This window comes from Antechinus flavipes, chromosome 4, assembly GCF_016432865.1.
Source record: "Antechinus flavipes isolate AdamAnt ecotype Samford, QLD, Australia chromosome 4, AdamAnt_v2, whole genome shotgun sequence".
NCBI classification, from domain to species: domain Eukaryota; kingdom Metazoa; phylum Chordata; class Mammalia; order Dasyuromorphia; family Dasyuridae; genus Antechinus; species Antechinus flavipes.
In genome coordinates this window covers 133,421,506-133,444,541 of record NC_067401.1, presented here as the reverse complement: position 1 = coordinate 133,444,541, position 23,036 = coordinate 133,421,506, and the positions used below count along the sequence as shown (strand labels likewise).

The window sequence follows — 23,036 nt, the reverse complement described above, 5'->3', positions numbered from 1 at the left end:
TGTTTTTGTTTCAAGGACGGGAAATACAGCTCATGCTCACTGGGACCTTAAACTAGTTATACTTTATTGTTGTAAAAATAAAGGCACACATGTTGACTAGTGACAGCCCGTCAGGGCCCGTTTGTCCTGATTTGGGACATGTTCCATGACACGTGAGATGCAGCCCTGTCAGAACTGCAGACAGACCTGAGCCATGCTCATATGCTAGAGTTTATGCAATTCTTTCCAAATGCACCAATCCAGGGTAGGCAGATCCCAGATATTTTTGAATGCACCAATCAGCAGCAAGCAAAACAGAGAAGTCCATAAGTAGTGGTCAGATTCCTTAGGTCTCAGTAGTTACACCTGTGACCATTTTCAGTATTTCTTTACATTCTGTTCCCTCCCCTTCTCCTCCTCCTCCTCTTTTTTTTTTTTTTTTTAAAGTCTGACCAGAAAGCCTGAGAAAAAAAACTTCTCTGGATCTCTATTTCTTCATCTATAAAATGAGGGAGTTGAACTAGATCAGGAGGTTCTGAACTTTTTCATTGCTCCCTTGCAGTCTGGTGAAGCTTATGATCCCCTTCTCAGCTTAATATTTTAAAGGCAAAAAAGGGCAAAAATATAAAATACATAGGATTACAAAGGAAATCAGTTCTACTCAAATAGTTATCAAAATATTATTAAAACACAAGTCCACTGATCCCAGGTTAAGAATCCCTGGACCAGATGTTCCGATTGTGGCTTTCAGGTTTCCTTAGAAGCCAGTGAGGGTGATAATGGCTATAGTGCTAGTTCGAGGGGCTGGGGGAGGGAGCTGGTGTAAATAGCCTTCAAGACTAGCGTTGGCTGGAACTCACTCTGAGGTTCTGAAACCTTGTATTATGCTGGTGATGAGTGAAGTCAGTCTGGAATCCCGTTGTCTCATCATTGAACATATACCTATCTGGGGCTTCACTCCTTGAAGCTCTCTGAGGGACTAAGAACATAATACTTGAGTCTCTGCTCTACAGAAGAGCTCAGGACAGTTTTGTCAATATGTGGAAGTTTTAGCTCTAGAATTAGGTCTATCAGTCTCTTCCCAGGTTTCCATGGAGATGGCAACCTGGGTCCTTCTAGGGCTGGTCAAAAAGTAGGGCCTTGGCTCTCTCCTCCCTCAGGCAGCAATGGGCAAGGGATCGCCACTCTGGGGGAGCGATGGGCCAGGTGCCCTCTGCTCCTCCTCTTGCAGCTATGTTCTCTCCATATCCAGAAGCAGGGTAGCCACGAGGTCGATGACCAGAGAGACTGGCTGGACAGCGTCGTATTCGGCAAAGAGATGACACACATTTTCTGCAGGGTCTGTCAAACTCTTGGCAATAAAGCCAAAAATCCTTAAGAGAAAGAGAAAGGCAGCTTGAATAAGGCCCAGGGTTTGAAGATTCTCCAACCTGGGATAAGACTGGATTTCCTTAACTCACTACCCCCTTCTCTGACCCCCTCCCCACCGCGCACACACACACACACACACACACACACACACAGACACACTCTTCAGTACTTCCTCATGCTCATATCTGGGCTCACTGAAGGCATTTCTCCTAAATGAAAGGGATAGAATCTCTACCTTCTTCCATCAGACTGGGGGTTCTCTTAGGGAAGAAACTCTTCCCTCCCAATTCCACCAGACTAGGGACTTCCTGCAGGTAGAAACTCTCTTCCCTCATCAGACTGAGGGGTTCTTGAGAGTAGAAACTATGCTTCTTCCCACTCCAATCAGTTTGGGGGTTTCCTAAAGACCCTTCTAAAGACCCTCCCCACCTCACCAGATTGGAGACCACTTGAGGAATTGATTTTCCCCTTAGCTGACTATACTTTTTCCCCTCAAGCACAGGGATTGAGTCTTCTCCATTACAATCAGACTAGAGCCCCTCTGAAGGGAAGGACTTTATTTTCCCCAGTAAATATGGGCCAGCTAGAGGACAACGACTGTTTCTTCCCTTTGGATCCCTCCCACGATCCCAGCACAGGGGTCTATTCATAGAGGATATTCAATTAATAATTGACAGACAAGTCTAGGAAAGTTTCAGGGTAAGAGAAGAGGAGAGGAGGACTTACCGGGAAGATTTACAATACTTCTGCCACCTGTTTGAGAGAAGGGAGAGACAGAACAAAATGAAGAAAGGCTTTGTTCACTTCTGAATGGAGATCTGACTGAGGGGGATATGCAGAAAAGATCTAACTTCTTCCTATTCCTTATACTCCCGCAACGAAGGTTGTAGAATCACTCCTAGTTCTCCCCAGTGGTACCACCTTATAAAGTAACCCCTGCTAGGGGAAGAGCAGAGATGGCTGTGGGATTCGCCAGGGATAAGTGAACAAGGGAAATGTGGGGCTGTCATCCTGAATCCTAGACTTGCTAGACTTTAATCTTATACTTACTTCCTATGCTCTGGGTCCATACCACAGAAACGGAGGGTGGCAAGTGGATAATGTCGTCGGAAAAACACTCTGTGAAGAGAAGGAGCAAAAACAGAATGGGTGGGAGCCTACTGCAGCATCCCAAGAGCATTTCCCTAAGGAATTCCCTGGAGAATTGGAGGATCAGAGAGGCTGAGGGATATAAATTCAATATGCATACATTAGCATGAATATTATTAATATATAACAATATTATAGACAATTATTTGTCATATAATTCTATGTTATCTATTAGACAATACATATATCATCATATTGCATTATGTGTAACACTATATAACATATTGTTTTATATTTTATATTATTAATATTTATTCATCACAGTATGCAAAGGACTATGTAAATGCATAAAGATAAATAAAAGCCATCTTATAATCCAACAGAGGGAAATGGCAAGGTTGTAAATATAAATCAAATAAGGCAGAAGTCAGTTATCAAAAAGATCTAGGTCAGGGCTTCTTAATCCTTTTCTACTTGTAACCCCTTTTCAGCTGAGAAATTTTTACTCGACTCTGGGTATACAGGTATGTCAAATAAGTGTACAAATCAAACATTTACTAATAATAAATCATAAACTTATTTTAAAACAATTCTTTGGTATACATATCATTTTATTGTTTATGAAAGATAGAAAGCAAATTAGCATACTAATGAGATGGATGTGCTTATTTATTTTAAATAAAGAATTAAATCTTGGTGAAGGATTTTATGCTTTTTATGGCTGACAAAATTTTGAGACCCCCACATTCAGTTATGTGACCTCATATAGGGTCACAACCCACAATTTAAGAAGCTTTGATCTAAGCAAGGCTCAAGGAGAATTTTGAGGAGAGACAGCTCACCTTCAGGTGGGAAAGTTTTCATGGAGAAGATGATCCCTGAGTTGGGTGTGGAAAGAAGCGAGTGAACAGAGATGATGCAGGTGGAGTGGAGGATTGTCTCATTCAAGCAGGGTGACCGCTTGGTGATGAAAGGGAGCAGAGCAAGGATGGAACGGAGAGTGCAGTGAGAATACAGACTACATGAAGCAACATTGAGATAAGACTGAAAAGTCAGGTTGGAGTAAGATTATGGAAGGCCTTCAACACTGGATTAACCTTTCTTCAGCAGGCAAAGAAAAATGCTGATGATAATCAAGGCAGTACATTGGTACAAAGCAGTGGATAATGTCGTCGGAAAAGCACTCTGTGAAGAGAAGGGTTCTCTTGCACATTGGTCTGAAGGCTGGATTCCAGGAGGGGCAGACTAAAGGCCCGAAGACCCATTAGGAAGCAGTTGTAATAGTCTAGTTGAGAGTTACCTCATTTATCCACCTGATTCCAGTGGAAGTGGAAAGGAGGAGGCAGATATGAGGGATGTTGCCAACCAGAATCTGTAAATTTGGTAACTTATTCGATGGGGGGAATAAGGGAGAGGAAAGAGTCACAAAGTAATTCCAAGGCTACGAATCTACATGACTGGAAGGAGAGTGGGGGCCATTAATAAAAATAGGAAAAGATGAGGATTTCCTTTTTGAGTATGTGGAGTTTGAAATGTTGGCAACACATTCAAGTAGATATGATTATAGTTGGAAATCCTGGACTGGAACTCTAGGGAGAAATTCCAAGGGAAGATGTGGGTCTGGGGATGACAACTGAAACCATGGAAATGGAAGAGCTCCCAAAAAGAATGGGGCTCAGGAGAGAACCCGTTGTTCTGTGGGTGTTCTGCTTGCAGTTAAGGGGTAGAAGGAGGAAAGAGTCAGAGGGCGTGATCAGAAATAGGAGAAAAAACACAAAGAGTAATGTCAGGAAAGCGCAAGGAGAGAAGAGTCAAAGGCTGAAGAGATCAAGGGGGGATGAGTACAAAGCTTATGCCCCTAGAGATGGGGACAAAGAATAGAGAGAGGACCAGAAAAACCCAACTTCCTGCCATTTTTTCTAAGGTTCCATGCACGGAGCTTCCTCCCTCCAAGTTGTGCTTCCAGAAAGACACCCCCGACGTCCCACCCATCCCAAGAGATGGGGCTGAGAGAAAGTCTCTTACTTTCTTTGCACGTCGGTGAGAGTGATTCCCTGGTCTGTGACTTTAACATGGACCACAGTGGGTGTGGGCAGCGTGTCCCTCTCGAAGGTGGCCGAGATGGCCTTCTGCACGGCCATGGCCCCGGTCAGGGTCTCCACACTCACAGAGGTCAGGTACAGGGCTTGGCAGCCTAGAGGACACAGACAAGAATGGCTGCCGCTCCTGAGGCTTCCGGCCCCCCGCCCCCGGGGGAGACCTCTCCTTTCCCTGGTGGGATGGAGCCGTGATGCCGACGCAGAAAGCAGCCCCACGGCGGGGAGAGGGAGGGGGGGAGTGCGTTTGAGATCGGAATTTAGCAGGCAAAGGGAAAGAGTCATGGGATTAGCTCCTGTCGTGTGCGATCCACGTCTGCGTTCTGACATTCACGGGAGGGATGGGGGTGTGAATTATGGCCCCGGAGAAGTCCTAGTGTGGACTTTCTCACTCCCTCTCCCTCGTTCATTCTGACCCGTCAGTGTTCATGTGTGCTGTGGGGCAAGGCTGGAGAGGAGAATAAGTGACCGTGGCCTTGTTTGATAAGAGGAAGTGTGTGTGTGTGTGTGTGTGTGTGTGTGTGTGTGTGTGTGGTCGCAAGTTGGGGTGAGGGGGAAGGAATTGGGAGAATATGGGAGCTTCCAGATGTGACTTCAAGGTATGAGTTAATCCAGATGGCTAAAGTCTAATTAGGAGAAGCGGGGAGGCAACTAAGAATTGAAAGAATCTTGCCAGAGGGGTCTCAGACTAAGAGAGGCAGCCCTCCCTCCCGTAGGGGAGGGTCCTTGGGCCCAGAGAGACACACTTAAAATGAAAGAAATCATAGGATTTACAGCTGGTAGAGTTGGAAGGCCCTTCAGGCATCATCCAGTGCAACTCCCCTCATTTTGTAGAGAAAGTTCAGAGGTTAAGTAACTTGCCTTTGATTACAGGGCCGAGGAGGAAACTTGAGTATTTAGACTCTAAATTTGGTGTTCTTTCCTCTCTAACACTGCCTCTCAGATGCAGAAAATCCTCTCCATAGTTCGGAATCCTGATACAGCAAAATTCTCTCTGTCTCTGCCTCTGTCTGTCTTTCCCTCCCTCCCTCCCTCCCTCTCTCTCTCTCTCTCTCTCTCTCTCTCTCTCTCTCTCTCTCTCTCTCTCTCTCTTTCTCTCTCTCTCTCTGTTTCTTTCTGTTTCTGTCTCTCTCTCTGTTTCTGTTTCTGTCTCTCTGTCTCTGTCTCTGTTTCTCTGTCTCTGTCTCTCTGTCTCTCCCTCTCTGTCTGTTTCTTTCTTTCTGTTTCTGTCTCTGTCTCTTTCTCTCTGTCTCTGCCTCTGTCTTTCCCTCCCTCCCTCCCTCTCTCTCTTTCTGTCTCTCTCTCTGTCTCTGTTTCTGTCTCTCTCTCTGTTTCTGTTTCTGTCTCTCTGTCTCTGTCTCTGTCTCTCTGTCTCTCTGTCTCTCCCTCTGTTTCTGTCTCTGTCTCTTTCTCTTTGTTTCTGTCTCTTTCTCTCTGTCTCTGTCTCTCTGTCTCTGTCTCTCCTTCTCTGTCTGTTTCTTTCTTTCTGTTTCTGTCTCTTTCTCTGTCTCTCCCTCTCTGTTTCTGTCTCTCTGTCTCTGTTTCTTTGTCTCTCTCTGTTTCTGTCTCTTTCTCTCTGTCTCTGTTTCTCTGTCTCTTTCTCTCTGTCTCTGTCTATTTCTCTGTCTCTATCTCTTTGTCTCTTTCTGTCTCTGTCTCTGTTTCTCTGTCTCTGTCTCTCTGTCTCTTTCTCTTTGTCTCTTTCTCTCTGTCTCTATCTCTCTCTGTATGTGGATCATGTTCACAGAACATACTTTGTGCACAGCATTGGTCCCAGTTGCCCCGTGCCTGCTACCTTGCCATTTGGCCAATATTTCTCTCAACATTTCTACTTTCACTATGAGGAAAGGAGACTGAATCACCTTGTTAAAGGCTTAGAAATAAAGTGCTGATGGGAAACATGTGGATGGAGGGGATATTGGTGGGGGGAGAGAATTTGAGAGTGGGAGGTAGGTCTGGACCATCAGCCCCTCTGAGCCTAGACTGGCGCCTTTCCTCCTTCTCTCCTTCCCCGTTAACCACTTACTGGCTGATTTCTTCAATCGAGAGGCCTCCGTGTCTGCTGGGGGATCTGGGGCGCCATCTCCGCCTCCCAGTTCTAAATCAAAACAAAACAACAGGTCCCCATAGGGATTGGAACAAATCAGTCCCTCCAACAAAGAGCACCCCTCATTAATCCTCTGAATTGCTCCTTCTAAGTCCATGATGTGACATGTCTAAGGAGCCCAATATAATTATCACAATTATGCAAATATAGGATGCTAGCCCCCTAGCCACGCCATCCACTTTGGAAGTTTAATGATCTTTTGCTCCCTGCTCCCATCCCCTGCTCTCCCTCCCTCCTTTGTCTAGCACAATGTCCCCTTCGCCCTAAGCCATCAGAAGTCTTTCTTTAAGACGCATTGCAAGCAGAGCACTCACCTTTCCTGGGGATGACCAGCTTGCAGGGCAAGGCTAAAGGCATGATGGAGTGCTGGTATACGAAGGCCGACAAGCTGCCTGCAAGGAAAATGGGGTCGTCAGCGTGGAGCAGGATACACTGCCCACGAAGGCGGAAAACTGAAGGTGGCTAGGAGGGGCTGATGGACGGGAGATAGCTTGGGGCCTTACCAAAGTAGGGCTCCTCCCCAGCGCCTTTGAGGTGCACCCCTTTGGCTGAAGATTCAATGAGGAAGTGTCGGATGAGATCAAGGTCACTGCTGTCCGTTCCTGAATGTGATCAAGAGGAAGAGTGGGTGGGTTACCAGCACTTACAGAACGTTTTAATTTCTCCCTAGCTTGTTTCCTCTGCAAACAAAGCCAGGTTAAAGATGTGCTTTCAGGAGATAGTGGGAAGAGCTGCGCACTTAGGAGCTTCAAACCTTAGCTCTCTCACCATCACTCCTTGGACCTCAGTTTCCTCATCTATAAAATGAGAAGATAGGACCAGATGGCTCTAAAGTCCCTTCCAACTCTGCTACAATCCCATGCAGCCCTGCTGCATCAAGGCAGCTCCATACCACAGCAAAATCACCCAGGGACAGAATGAGAATTTATTTTTCCAATCCTCTCAGGGAGACGCCAGCTTCTTTTGCTCCCAGTTCTAGTGCCTGACATCTTGCACTGTCCATCTGTGTGATCAAGGACATGTGAGTTTGCATCTCTGTGCCTCAGTTTCCTGACCTGTAATTTAAAGGATCTAAACTTGGTGCTCTCTTAAGGTTCAAATCAGTGCTAAATCTTATGAACTAGGGAATTTCTCTCCATATTCCTAGAACCTTCAATAGCTTTCAGACCAAATCTCCTCAATTTAGTTCTCAAAGGCTTATGTTTATTTCCCATGTTCTTTCTTTTAATCTCCAGCATAATCTCTTTGCTATAGCCATGTCTCCGGGCATCTAACTTTTTTCCCTGAGTTTTTGGACATGTAATTTTCTTGATTTTAGATGCCAATTCACAGTTTTCATGATTAACTTTCTCCAAGTAACCTTTCTTGACTCCCTCTATTCTGATTCTGTGCACTCAAGACTTTACTTTCTCTCGGTGCTAATTAATGCCTATAGATTTTTCCCCCAGTCCTGTCTGATTCTTCATGACCCATGTGGGGGTATTCTTGGCAATGATACTGGAGTGATTTGCCATTTCCTTTTCAGTTCATTTTTCAGATGAGGAGACTGAGACAAACTGGTGTAAGTGACTTGCCCAGGATCACACAGCTAGGAAGTGTTACGTGTCTGAGACCAGATTTGAACTCAGGTCCTCCTGAGTTTAGGACTGGTACTCTAAGCACTCCATCACCTAGCTGCCCCTGCAAAGATAGTTTTGAGCATTTATTTTTGAAAAACCTTGTGCAAGTCTTCTAAACATATTTCCATATTTGTCATGCTATGCAAGAAAAATTAGATCAAAAGGGGAAAAAGCACAAGAAAAAATCAACAAGCAAATAAACAACAACAGCAAAAAAGATGGAAATACTATGTTTTGATACATATTCAATCTCCATAGTTCTCCCTTTGGATACAGATGGCTCTTTCCATCACAAAGCTATTGGAATTGAGGAAAAGGCACATTTTGATAAAAGTCAAATTCCTAAGCCAGAATCCTTGTGGTAGGTGAAATTGGATTTATGATTAGGTTTATTCTTAAAAATTTTTTTTTATTATTATAACTTTTTATTGACAGAACCCATGCCAGGGTAATTTTTTACAATATTATCCCTTGCACTCACTTCTGTTCCAACTTTTCCTTTCCTTCCCTCCATCCCCTCCCCTAGAGGGCAGACAGTCTCATACATGTTAAATATGTTGTAGTATATTATTAGGCTTATTCTTGCCCCTTTCCCTTTCTTCATGGATTTGGAGTCGGAGGATGTGGGTACATATCCCGATTCTTCCCCTTCTATCTAAATGACCTTAGGCAAGTAACTTCACCATTTTGGACTTCAGTTTTCTCACCCGTAAAACGAAGGATCTGGACTTGATGGTTTTATGAGAAGCTTTCCAACTCTCCATCTGTGACCTATGGCTATCCCTGTCCCTCCCTTTCCATGTCCAGTACTGATTTAAGGTCCTAGGGAGATATGACTTAGATTACCTGATCTACTCTGAAGGGATGCAGAAGATTCCTGAACCTTCATGGCGAGGCCGAAGGACCCTCGATACGAAGTGCTGTCCCTGATCACGAAAGCACCTGGTTCTTCCATTTTCAGTAGCTCGATTGCTGAAATGATTCTCATATCAGAGGTGCCCCCAACCCTACTTACCATTCTCCCGTGGACACCTCTGTCTCACATACCTTCTCGGTGAGAGACCCTCCCCTGTTCTTGGAAAGCAGATACTAAAGCCCCCTGGATCTAGTTTAGAGTTTTGCTCAATTATAGGCAGGAACTACTTTCTACTGCCTGGTTCTGTCCATTCTGGCTATGGGGTCAACACATTTCTTACTGAGCTTGTATATATTTGTCTGCATTCTGTCTCCTCCATTAGATTGTGAGTCCTTAGGGAAGAGGAACTGCCACTTGTCTATCGGTGAATCCCTAGCACTTAGCACTGTAGTAGGTACCAAATAAATGCTCATTAAATCATTGACAATAGATATGGAGGATGGACTGGCCTGTCTCAGACCATTTCCTGTCTCCAAATGTACCATGACAAAGGATAAGTTTTGCCTTGGTTTAGGCCGATATCTTTGATCTAAGGACTTTCTTGTGTCATCTCTCCAATTGTCCCCCTCTCCCCTACCTTACCTAGGAATAATTGTCCCTAGGGCAAATTCATTCCAGGGGTAAGTTAGGGGCAGTAGCTGAAGTTGTGGGGAAATAAGGAATGGTCTGTTCCTAAAAAGTGATCTGTGCCCCTGAGAAGAGTAAGAGGGGAAGGCGACTCCTGGAGAGGGGTGATGGGACCCCTGAAGGGGGTGGTCCCTGAGAGTAAGCCAGCTAGTGGAAGACCATAAAATGAGGACCAGGGAAGCATGTGCTCCACCTTCATGAAAGGAAATGTGTCATATCAGTGTCCTGGGGTAACATTCCCTGTTGTCCTATTCTAGTTTGGCTCTGCTTCTCTCCCTTTCTCTGGTCTTCCCCTTCTTCCTTCCCTTACTAGAGCACATACATTACCTTGATCCCGAGTGATGCTTGGTTTAAACCAGTACTTGGATGTGTCCATTACAAACTTCATGGTTGGTGGTGAATTGTCTCTGCTAGGACCTGAGATAGGACATGGAAGAAAAAAATCCTTGTCAGATGCACCCCTGCCCTGCTAAACTGACCATGAAAAGGCCTTCCCACATTTGCTGTTCACAATACCCTCAAACAGAATCAGATGAAGGGTTTCTAGGGTGTGGGCATTCTGAACTTGTAGACCCCTCTTCACATTTAACCTCTGTGGTCATTAGTGTCTTTATCAGTCAGATGGAGGGTTATCTTTTGAAGTAGAATGTAAGTTCCTTGAGGGAAGAGACTATTTAGTTTTTGTTTTTGCATCTCCAATGTGTAGAATGGTACCTGGGACCTAGGAGGTGCTTCAGGTCTTCTCTAACCCTAACTGTAATGAAACCTGTGATAATCCTGACAATTAATCAGAATCAAATTGGTAAAAATTCAATTAAAAGAATAAAATCATCTCCTAGATTTGTGGCACTGTTCCGCCTGAATCTGTTCAATTTCATGGCCCATTTCCTCCCTCCTTCTAGAATGGCCATATGAGATATTTAACTTTTAAAAGGCTCTGATAGAAAGGATATTTTACTAGGAGTCAGTAGACTTGAATTTTAGGACTGACTGTATCATTAATTTTGTATATGGCCTTGTGGCAAATAATTTCCCTTTCTAGGCTTCAGTTTCCTCCTCTTTTAAATAATTAGATTTGGTGTATTCGATGATCTGTAAAATCTCTTTTAGCTATACAGATCTATAAAATTAAAAGGAATTTGATTTGTAAAATTTTTGAAAAATTTGATATCTCTTTGAGGAAAAAAATTACCACCACCACCACAACAACAAACCTGGAGATGCCCAGGATGACATGAAACTAGGTTTGAGAACCATGGGGCTAATTTAACCTTGGAAGCAACAGAGAACAATAAAAAGAACAATGAATTTTGAAATGAGAAGATCTGAGTTCAAATCTAATTTCTGAGGTTTACTACCTATGTGACTTTGGACATATAGGTAATTTAGCCTGCATAATCCTCAGATTCCTCAGTTGTATAACGAAGATACTGGAGCTTTGAGGTCTTTTCTGTTTTATTTCTGCTATCCTATAAACTGGATAATTCATTAAATCTATGACTTGATTTTTGAAACAGACATGAGAATTTCAGGATTTAGTAAATGCTGGAAACAGCCTACCATAGTGAAAAGAGCACAGGATTTGAAGTCACAACCCCAGTTCTATTGGTTACTACGGGGGTAATCTTGGACCAGTCACATAACCACCTTGAATTTTAGTTTCCTTTTCTGTAAAGTGAAGGGATTAGCCTAGATGGCTTCTAAGGTTCCTTCAAGTCCAAAAGCTATATGACATCCAGTCATTAAATAAACATTTAATAAGCACCTACTATGTGTTAAACTCTGAGCATACAAAAAGATGCAAAAACCCTTATCTATGTGACTCTGTGTTACTCACAGGAAGGTTATTATCTTTGTGCTTTAGTAAAGCATTTAGCAGATACCTGGCACATAGTAGGTGCTTGAAAATACTTATTTCCTTTTCCCCCTTTATCTATAAAATGAAGGGGTTTAGGTTGATAACCTGTTTCCTTCCAGCTCTAGATTAGGATTCAGCCCTTAAGAGTTTTAAATCCTGGAAATAAGAGAATGAGATTTTTGGTGGAGACGGAAAGGGCATGGGTCATATCAGGGTTCATAATTTAAAAGATGAAAACTTACCCTCTGAGGAGGAGGCAAGAGAGGTATCTGAGGGCGTTTTGCTGTGGCTACTGAGGGCTGCGTATGGGCTGCTGGAGGTGTCAGCCCTGGGCCGGACAAAGCTGTGATGTCGGCGAGGAGGCTGTGGAGAGGCAGAGTCTGGTTCTGGGCACCCATTGACCAGCACAATGGGGATGTCCACCATGGAATTAGCAATGGATGGGGGACAGCTGCTGGCATGCTCCTTTTGCAGTGGGGGTGAGTATGAACCAGCAGGCTGGCCCGGGGTGGAAACTGGTGGTGTGAGCCCTGAGTCAGGGCTCTGGAGGTGGAAATAACTGGGTCTCCCACTGGGAGATGAGGTGCTGGGGTTGTGGATATTAGAGGAAGACCCTCTGGAGCATTCTGGGTTCTTGTAGGCAAGCTGGTGGCTGGAGGTGCTGGTAGGAAGCAGAGATTGGCTGCTGTAGAGAAAGAGGGAAGACAGGTTGATATGATGTCTCTAGAGGGTACTTTCTCCTTCCCAGACACTAACTGCTGTTCCCTAAAGTGCTTACTAAATGCTCATTGACTGTCTGACTGCACAGCATTAGGTTTGATTCAATGCAGTTTGGCAACTCTCAGTCAGGGTTTCTTAGTCCTTTTTGGAGTCAGTTCTACAAAGCAACCCTTTTTTCAAAGAATGTTCTTAAATGTATGAAATGAATACCTAGAAAATACAATGATGCTAAAACATTTATCAAACTATTTTTACAAAACAAATTCATGAAAACCTGGAAAGATTTACATGAACTGATTCAAAGTGAAGTGAACAGAACCAGGAGAACAGTGTAGACAAGTATAGCATTATTATATGATAAATTGTGAAATTCTTAGATATTCTCAATGATCCAAGATAATTCCAAAGGACTCATGATAAAAAATGTTATCCTACTTCAGAGAAAGAATTGATGTTGTCTGAATACAGAATGAAGCTTTCTTTCTTTCTTTCTCTTCCTCCCTCCCTTCTTCCTTCCTTTCTTCCTTCTTTCCTCCCTCTTTCTCTCTTTCATTCTCTCTCTCTTTCCCCCCTCCTTCCTTCTTTATTTCCTTCTTTTCTTGCATGAAATAACAAATATGGAAATGTTTTACATGATTGTTCATCTATAATCTATATCAGATTGCTTACTGTCTCAGGGACAGAAGAGGGGAGGAAGGCATAGAATTTGGAACTCAAAACTTTGAAAAAAATATTAAAACTTGTTCTTACAAGTAATTAGGTTAAAAAAAGTTATTTAAAATATATTCTGTTCATAGGCTCCAGATTAAGAACTCCTGTTCTAAGCAAAGAGTTAGCCCAATTAAATGAAGCAGCTAAATGTGCAGCACGTAGAATACTGGGCCTAGAGTCAGAAAGACTTAAGTTCCAATTAGACACTTATTAGCTATGTGACTCAGGGGATGTCACTTAACCTTTCTGCCTGCTTCAGTTTCCTTAATTGTAAATAATGAAAATAATGAATGGCATATAGCAGGTGCTTAATAAATGTTTGTTTCCTTCCTTTCTTAAATCTCCCTTAAAAGATACTTAGCTATACATGATTAGCATAAAAGTTTGTCTACAGTTCAATCTTTTTTCCATCCCGTGCCTCCCCTCAGCTTTGCCTCCTTTCCTCTTTATTCTGAGTGGTACTTAGAGAGTTCTGATAGATGAGAGATTGACCCAAATATAAAGAAATGAGTGGTTGGGCTCAGGCCATCTGCACTCAGCCTCTAGGATAAAATAGTGGATTACAATCTCAATAGGAATCAACAGTATGATATGTTACCAAGAAAGCAACCTCAAAATCTTAGGCAACCTCAAGAATGATTGGGAATCCAGATAAAGGGAGATAAATAGCAACCCTGCCTGTCATCTGCCATGGCCGAACCCCATTCAGAGTGCTGTGGACATCCTGGTTTAATGAGGACATAATTGAATTGGAGAATGTTCAAAGGAGAGAATTTAGGACAGTAAATGGCCTTGATTTGACTCCTAACCTCCCTGGCTTCCTTTAAGCCCCAATTAAATCCCGCATTCTATGAGAAGCCTTCTCCAACTCTTTTGATTCCAGGACTTTCCCTTTCAAAATTATTTTCTATTTATCCTGTACTTAGTTTACTTTGTAAACTAGACTATAAGCTCCTTGAGGGCATGTGCTCTTTTGTCTCTTTAGATATCCTGAAAATTTAGCGGAGTGCCTGGCACATAGTATAATAAATAAATATTAACAAAAATTTATTGAATGAATGAATGTTAGAGGAATAGTGATTGAAGTACTGGGGTAAATGGAGAAGAGAAGAGCTTTGGGGGGAGGGGAGACAGGGAAAAGGCAGTGATTTAGGTGATTGGTTATATGGAAGGTTTTCACAGACAAGAGAAATCTATTTTACTCTGTTTGGCCCCAGATGAAAGAACTAGCCAAAAGGGTGGACATGCTAGATGGATAGATTTGGCTTGATATAAGGAAAAAAAAATTCCTAAGAATTAGAAATATTCAAAGTGGAACTGAACTTTTGGGGAAATATCCAGGGTTTCTTTTTCCTTCACTATAGAACTCAAATATTGTAGAATGGTTTCTTGGTCAGGTTCAGATTGGACTAGATGGCCTTCCAATGCTGAGATGCCAAGCTAGATGCCATCAGAAGACTGGGGTTCAAATAATAGCCTTTGCCACTAACCAGATATATAATTTTGGACAAGTCACTTAACTTCTCTGGTCCTCAATTTCTTTGTTAATATAATAAAAGGGTTGGACTGGATGATCTAAAGTCCCTTCTAGAAATGCTAAAAGTTATTATTATTATTAAGCTTTAAACAGCACTAAGACTTTTGGGACATCTAGTTAATGACATGTTATACATTATTATCTCATTTGAATTTTACATCAACCCCTGACTTAGGTATTTCAGGTTTAATTATATCTCATTTATAGATTTAAAAAAATGGGGAATAAGAGGTTAAACGAGTGTGAAAGATGAGATTTGAACCCAGGACTTCCTGATTCCAGATCTATGATATTCACTTTGTCACTCTGTTTCTCGCAAACTGTTGATGGCTCAGCCCAATTGTACTGATATGAAAGTAAGTCTATAAACAGGCTCCAGTCAGTATGTCCCAGACTGGACATCCCTCCCTATGCGCAACTACACCTATGCAGGATTCAGCTGAAGAGAGCCCTGTAGTTTATCATCAGGGAAAAAGTCTTTTTTCCTTAAACACCTAAAGCTTATGTCCATAGGATCCAAGATCCAGAGCTGGAAAGGACCTTTGAGGCCATTGAGTCTGTCCCCCTCATTTTTCAGAGTAGGAAACTGAGGCATAGCTAATTTAAGGGCCCTACCCAGCATCATATTCAGTCAGTTAGTCCACAAGCATATATTTGGCCCTTCCTTTGTGCCAGACACTGGGGATTCAAGGAAAGGTAAAAGAATAATCTCTGTCCTCAGAGAACTTATAGTCTAAGTGAGGAGACAAACAAGGTATAGGCCAGGATAAATTGGGGGTGGTCTTGGAGGGAAGGTATTAAGCTTCAGGAGGGTTGGGATGTATCTGACCCAGGATTTGAATTCAGATCATCCTAATTCTAAATCCAGTGCTGTGTTTACTTATGTGATCTTGGGGAAGTTGTTTAACCTGTCCGAGTCTCCGTTTCCTTATCTGTAAAATGAGGAAGATGGGGTCCTCAAATTTTAAATAGGGGGCCAGTTCACTGTCCCTCAGACTGTTGGAGGCCGGACTATAGTAAAAACAAAAACTTTGTTTTGTGGGCCTTTAAATAAAGAAACTTCATAGTCCTGGGTGAGGGGGATAATCGTCCTCAGCTGCTGCATCTGGCCCTCAGGTGTAGTTTGAGGACCCCTAGAACAGTTTCCAAGATCCCTTCCAGCTTTGTGTGCATATATATAAGCCTATGATTGTGCTCTTTTTAACATGTGCCCAGCTTGGGTCTGCAAAATAAAAAGCAAACTGGCTATTCCATAAAGTCGATGATAGGAAAGAAATTCTAATCAGGAAAAATCTAGAAAATATAAAACTTTGTTTCCCTTTAGATTTCTTCTTTCTTTAAATATTTTCTAAGAGTATTTTCTACATGTACTTTAGAGGCTTGAAGAAGCTAAATGGTACAGTGGTTAGATCACTGGGCCTACTATCTGGAGACCTGAATTCAAATCTAGTCTTAGATGCTTACTAGTTGTGTGACCTTGTGCAAATCACTTCACCTGCTTGTTCCAGTTTCTTCACATGTAAAATGATCTGGAGAAGAAAATAAACCACTCCAGTATTTTGCCAACAAAACTCCAAATGGGGTTATGAAGAGTCAAACATGATAAAATGGCTGAACAACAAAAAGAGGGTTTTGACTTTAAAATAATGCATTTTGTTCGACAACTCCTAAATACAGGATTATGGTGAGGTGGAAAGAACGCTGCATTTGGAGGCAAGATTTGGGGTTTGACTCTTATCTTAAATCCTAGTCTGAGTTAGCTACGGGACTGAGAATATGTTACCTAAACTCTCAACGACTTCGTTTCCTTATTTGTAAAATGAGGGCAAGCATATTAGCGCGATCTTCCTAAGCAGATTTCTCCTTGAAGTGCTGGGTGTAGGTCAGATTTTTATATTTAAAAAAAAAATCTCATTTTTAAACACATGAGCTCCCTGTTTAAATGAATTCTTTTGTAAAATGAAAAGGCCTTAATTTATCTTGAGGGAGAAATACTGCTCACAGGTTTTTCTGCTTAAAGAGAGGCAGAGCTACAGATTATTCTGCTGACAGTCCGGAGCAGGGGCTGGTTTTGTCACCGGGAAGGGAGGAGGGACAAGGAAAAATGGATGTACCTGCCAAACACATAGCTGGTGTCAGAGCCTGGGCTGCTGGACAACAGAGAAGCTCCACTGCCCCTCTGCAGTGCCCAGCTCCCCACTGAGGGCCTTGGAGAAGCTTCCAGGAGGAAGCTGTCACTTTGAGGACCAGGATTCTTGTGCTTGGGTTGGGGAATGGTGATACCAGGGGAGGGCAAGGGAGGAGATGACCGCTCTCCCACCGGGGGTGGAAGCTGCTGCAGCTGGTGATGCCCCCTGTGCTGGTTCCCAGAGAAAATGAGGCTCTCGCTGCTGGCGTTGTTCTCACGGGGCCTGTCTCTGCAGAGAAGGAGGCCGCCACTGAGAGGTGATCCGCAGGAAGGGATGACCGAGGGGCTGGCACAGCGCTGGGGGGGTTCCTGGCACCTTGATTTGGTAGATGTCACCTCAATATACTTGATATCTGGTGGAGAGAGAAGAAGAAAGTCAATGACAGTATTCAGGCAGCCATGCTCAGACAGGAACGAGAGGTTCCTTCCAGGAGGAAGAATAGAAATTGAATTCTCAGGAGATGCTACCAGTAAAGGAGCCCTCTTCTCCCCAGACCCCTGTGGGCACACAATCCTGAGGCAAGGCCATTGCTATTCCTTCTCTTTGTTCCATCATCCCTAGGCCTAGCCCAAACGGCCTGGAGCAGAACTTGAGTTGGGAGAGCCAGGCTTGAAATCTGGCTCTAACACGGGCTGAGAGAACTTTGACATATTAACTCCTCTAAGGTTTGGTTGGCTTATCCATAAAATAGGGTATCGGCCCAGATCAATTCTGGCTCTAAATCTTAGGGTTTCTCTAAGGACCCTGAAAATAAGGTTTACTTTCTGCTTTTTCTTCCCCCACCTCCATCCCTCAAGTAAAGGGAATCTGTTTCTTTTTACTACCCTGGTTATGTGAGCATGGGTGTCCCTCATTTTGGAGCATCACTAAGTCTTGCCCTATTTCCTCTTCTTGTCCCCCTTCTTTGGTTCTGGCCCTCCCTAAACCTTCGCTGGCTCCTCCCCGTGTGCCCCTGGTAATGATTGTAACCTTTGTACTTGTAGCGGCCTGTCGTAGGGTGGGGCTCATTATTTGGCCCCAGCAGTTCTGGCTCTGTCCTTACCTGCTCATTAAGACTTTGACTTGCCAGCAGGGGATGGTGGTGATGATGGTACTTACGTCAAATGGGTGGGTAGTTAGGGGGTTGGACTTGGCCTAGACTTTTGGGTGGTTATTGACTGACGGGGCTCATCCTGTGCCTTTCTGATTGTCCTTGAGCTAGGGTGGGACTCCCACTGTTAAATGAAAAGAGGGCTAAAGAGGAAAGTGCTTTGAGTTTGCTAGAATATAAGGAAGTACATAACTTCATTCAAAGCTGCTCTTTTGCAGAACATCACAGGGCCTTTGTCTGGGGTCGGGGACTGGATATATTTTGGGGGAAGAACCTGCCTAATTTGCCCTTTTCTAGGAATAAGAGTCAGCTGTTAATCCTGAACACTGCCCGATAGTCTAGCACTGTGGAGGTCCATCAGGGCAACTTTGGAAAATTTTTTATACCACTTCTACCTTTTGCTTTGTTTCTGGGGCCCTACCATCTCTAGGGGGTGGAAAGGGAACAGGAATTGGAAAAGGGAAGGGAAGATGGATGGGGAGACTGAGTCACTGTTGTTTTGTCGATATCAGGAGGTGGATATGGTTAGTGGTAAAAGAACACAGTGAATCTCTCCACTCCCATAACCAAGGTGTGTCTCTTGTTTATCAGGACAAACAAAATGAGCCTTCAGGGCACCCATGCAGCCAGTTACTAATAGGCAAGTCTGAGCCAAGCTTTGGCTCATTTGCCAGGTGCCAAGGGCAGGAGCAGGCAGGGCGGAGGAAAGGGGTGATGGTGGGTTATTAAAACTAAAAGCCCTTTATTGTGGACTGGGAGAAACATGTTGGAAAATGAAATATGGCAACATACTTAGAAGGAACAGCTCAGCTCTGGGCATCATGTTTTAAGAGGGATGACACAAAGCTGGTTGATAAATATAGGCTCTAAAAAATATCTTGACAGGATAGAAGGCTGGATTGAATTGAACCAGATGAAATTTTAATGAGGGGGAAGATAAATAGGATGAAAAGGTCATTGATCTAAATTTGGAGGGAACTTCAGCAGTCCATCTAATCCAAACTCCTCATTTTACAAATGGGGAAACTGAGGCCCCAGGAAGTTCAAGCGATTTGCCCAAGGTCACTAAGTTAATAGTTTTCACTCTTTCCAAGCCAAAGATTTTGAGAAAATGGACAAGTTTGAGTTTATCCAGAGGAAAGTGACTAGAATGGTAAAGGATTTGCTAATAAGATCCTATGAGAAAGGTCCCACGTAAAATGCCAAGTTGGATGACTCAAAAGCCAGAATTGAGACTGCTGAAAGAAATATCAAGAGTCTCACATATGCACCTGATTATCATTCCAATAGCAAAAAGTGAAGAATTAAGAAGCCTCTTGAAGGTGAAAGAAGAGAGTTAAAAAGCTGGCTTGAAACATAACAACAAAACTAAGATCTTGGGAACTGGTCCCATCACTTCCTGGAAAACAGAGGGAGAAGAAATGGAAGCAGTGTCAGATTTTATATTTTTGGGATTCAAGATCACTGCAGACTGCAGCCATGAAGTTAAAAGATGCTTGTTCCTTGGAAGGAAAGCTATTGCACATCTGGACAGTGTACTAAAAAGCAAAGACATAGCCTTGCTGACAAAGCTCCCGGGAGCTAAATATATGTTTTTCTCAGTAGCAATGTATGGACTATAAGGAAAACTGAGTGCCGAATCAATGATTTTGAATTGTAGTTCTGGAGAAGACTTTTGAGAGTCCCTTGGACAGCAAGGAGGTCAAATCAGATAATAATATTTAAATAAATTTACTCAGATTATTTGCTGGAAGGTCAGATACCACTGCTGATGGTTAAATACAATGAACACATAATGAAAAGATGGGTCAGGAAAAGACCCTGTTATTGGGGAAAATGGAAAGCAAAAGAAAAAGGGGACAGCAGAGGATGGGATGGATAGATGTCATGGAAACAATGAACATGAACTTGGACAGATTTTAAGAGATAAAGAAGAGTAAAAGGGCATGGTGTGCTGTGGTCCATAGGGTCATGAAGAGTCAACAATGACAAGAACAAGCCTATAAGGAGAGAAGGAATTGGTGATTGTTCATCAAGACCATGGCAACTGTCTCCAAATATTTGAAAAAAAAATTTTGTGGCAGAGGATATATTTATTTTGCATTGCTTGAGAGAACAGGACAGATAGGTGGGAATCATAGGGAAATTGATTTCAAATCAATAGTTAAGGAAGAACTTTCCAACAAGCAGCTATGGAGTATACAGAATTCTGTGCCAGAATAAATTCCCTATTCAAACAAAGGTGAATGACCAGATCATAGACTTTCAGAATTGGAAGGTACTCTCAGATACCATCTGGTCTCATCCATGTTTGAAAAAAGTCCCTATGGAGATGGGTTAAGAGGATACCTGAATTAAAAGGGTATTATGGGATGATATTCAAAACTCCATCCTACACAAACATTCTAGGAGGAAAAGGATACCTTCACTCCTTAGATCTTAAGTGCACGAATTGTTTCTGCTTTTCTTTGGCCCCTAATGCATATACTATGCCATGATTGTAGTGGATGCTTAATAAATTCTAGTTAATTGATCCCTTTAAGAAAAAAAAAAAGACAAGGTGGGGCAAGTCCCTGATCTCATGAATCTCTGGGAACAAGCCTCATGGCCAACTCTATAGTCTACTGAGGGTGAACAGAAACAATTTGGGAGAAAGAATCTGTGGGAGCTAGCTTTTTTTTTTTTTTTTTAAATTTAGTGGGCTGCAAGGTCAGGGAGTCAAGAGTGCAACATGGCTTCATTGATAGAGGGACTTCCCTCTATGATCACATAGTTCTAGTCCAAAAGAAGTTATTATGTTCAAATGAATTGTAAGGAATTTTATAGGGGCAGCTAGATGCTGCAGTGGATAGAGCACCAGCCATGAAGTCAGGAGGACCTGAGTTCAAATATGACTTCAGACACTTAATACATACTAGCTGTATGACCCTGGGCAAGTCACTTAATTGCCTCAGCAAAAAAAAAAAGAACTTTATACATAGCAAACAAAAACATTAAAGTTAAAAATTGCCTTCTGATCTTTGCTAATGTGTGTATTTGTTTTTCCAGAATTATTATATCAACTACTTGAATTTGTAATCTTGTTGATATGGATATTTCTTGTAATTTTCTGGATTAAAATAAATCTGTGCCTATTTAAAAAAAAAGTGTGACATGGAAATCAACAATTCTCATGCTCTCCTAGGGTGCACATCCTGTCCAGAAGGAGGGCAGGTCATCGATTTGCTCTGCTCTGAAGTGTTATGTTCAGTTTGGGGCTCCACATTTTAGAAAGACATAAACAAGATAGAGCTATCCATATGAAAGAGAACAGGATAACAAGGGGCCTTGAGACTTAACTATTTAAAGGTTCTGTGGAAGGAATTGAAGGTGTTTGTTATGAAGAAGAGAAAGCTTGGGAAAGGATAATGAAAGAGGTGTTGGGGGACATAACTGTCACTGGGTATTTGAAGAGTGGTCATATGAAAAAAAAAAGGAGGAACATGGTGTGAGGGCTAGAATGATGGACTTAAAGTTAGAAGATCTGGGTTCAAATTCTGCCTCAGACATTTACTAGCAAGACTAAAATACTCTGAGTTTCAGTTTCTCATCTTTAAAATGAAAGGGATAGATTAAGTAGCCTTTTGAGCCCTTTCAACCTTTAAATATGGGGACTTATTAGATATTTGTTCTAAAGGAGATATGATCTAAGACTAATATATATATATATACATATATATATATATATATATAGAGAGAGAGAGAGAGAGAGATAGTAATATGTAGATAATAATATGTATATAGATAGTAATATATATAGGTATCACTATATGTATATGTAGTAATATAAATAGATTTTTAAATTTTAAAACTTCAAGAAGAGGCTGGATGATCACTTATTGGAAATATCAGGGAGAAGTTAGTTTCTTTCTTGTAAAAGAACTTGTTTAGGACAATATAATCACTAAATATGTGAGGCTGAATATGAATTTGGGCCCTTCTGATTCCAGGACCAATGCTCTATCCACCATGCTATCTATTTTTGCCCTGAAAAAGTTCTTACTCAGATATGGGTTGAATGAATTAACTGAGGTTCCTTTCTCATTCTGCTCTCTTCTGTTCCACTTTATCCATTTCCCTAGTAGAAGCTAAAGATCCCTGACTTTCCATCATTCCCAGTATTCTCTTCTCAAGAGGAATAACTTGGTTTCTTTTGATTAAGCTCAGAGGCTCCAGGACATGGGGATGGGGAGAGAGGAGATAACAGTAGTTCTCTCTGCCAAAGGGGCTGCAAAGGTGTTTCATGTCCAATAAAGCTCCCCTAGGGTGTATAAAACACCCACCTAATGTCATTAATAAGCTCCATTAAAATAGTTTGACTCTATTAACATTAATTAGCCCCTAAATTCCCTCTCTTGGGCAATTCATCATTCCCAACTGGCCCTAACAAGCAATAATGACCACTAGAAGGATAATTATAGTTTTCATAACGGGGATGGAAAGTGGCCCACGGCTGAGGGAAGAGGTAGCAGAGATGAGTGGGCAGAGGAGTGGGGCTAATCTCCACATTAAACCTTAACTTTAACTTTTAAAGAAGTCAGAGTTAAATCTGGGATTACTGTTGTTCATCCTTCATTCTAGGAGACCACTGATCACATCACAGGGGCTATCTTGTCCCACCAGTGGATTGGATTTAATTGAGGCAGGGCTGTACAAATCTCTGCTCAAATCCAACAGCCTCATTTTATAGATGGAGAAACAGAGACCCAAAGTAGAGGAAGACTTTGGCTAAGGTCCCATGGATAGCCAGTGGCAAAACCAAGATTGGAGCCTGGGTCCTCTGACTTCACGTCTTGGACTGCTCTGAGAGAAATGTCTCTTCCTAGTAGTAGAACAGTGTCCCTAGTTCCTAATGATCAGGTACAAAGTAATCCTATTTTATTTAGAGGCAGTTAAATGGCTTAGTAGATAAACCACTGGAATTTAGGAAGCCCTAAGTTCAAATCCTCGCTGTGTGACCCTCAGGAAGTCACTTAGTTTCTGTTTGCCTTAGTTTCCCTATAAATAAGATGGGAATGATAATAGCACTTTCTCAGGTTTGTTTTAAGAATCAAGTGAGCTATTACCTGTGCTTAGCACAGTAGTAGG

The 23,036-nt window shown here is 42.4% G+C and overlaps 2 protein-coding genes across 2 annotated transcripts in view; one reads left to right on the top strand and one right to left on the bottom strand.

Annotated features, from left to right (window-relative positions):
• IGFBP4 (insulin like growth factor binding protein 4) overlaps positions 1-23,036 on the top strand; it is a 211,781-nt gene that overhangs the window by 66,763 nt on the left and 121,982 nt on the right. The window lies entirely within an intron of this gene.
• TNS4 (tensin 4) overlaps positions 44-23,036 on the bottom strand; it is a 29,103-nt gene continuing 6,110 nt past the window's right edge. The window contains exons 3-13 of the mRNA XM_051994548.1: positions 16,745-17,171; positions 11,905-12,347; positions 10,132-10,221; positions 9,108-9,233; positions 7,146-7,244; positions 6,957-7,034; positions 6,562-6,633; positions 4,465-4,633; positions 2,401-2,469; positions 2,077-2,103; positions 44-1,352 (exon numbers count right to left, since the gene is read on the bottom strand). Coding sequence (XP_051850508.1) covers positions 1,211-1,352; positions 2,077-2,103; positions 2,401-2,469; positions 4,465-4,633; positions 6,562-6,633; positions 6,957-7,034; positions 7,146-7,244; positions 9,108-9,233; positions 10,132-10,221; positions 11,905-12,347; positions 16,745-17,171 — 1,742 coding nt within the window. The 3' untranslated portion in view covers positions 44-1,210. The remainder of the gene's footprint in view (positions 1,353-2,076; positions 2,104-2,400; positions 2,470-4,464; positions 4,634-6,561; positions 6,634-6,956; positions 7,035-7,145; positions 7,245-9,107; positions 9,234-10,131; positions 10,222-11,904; positions 12,348-16,744; positions 17,172-23,036) is intronic.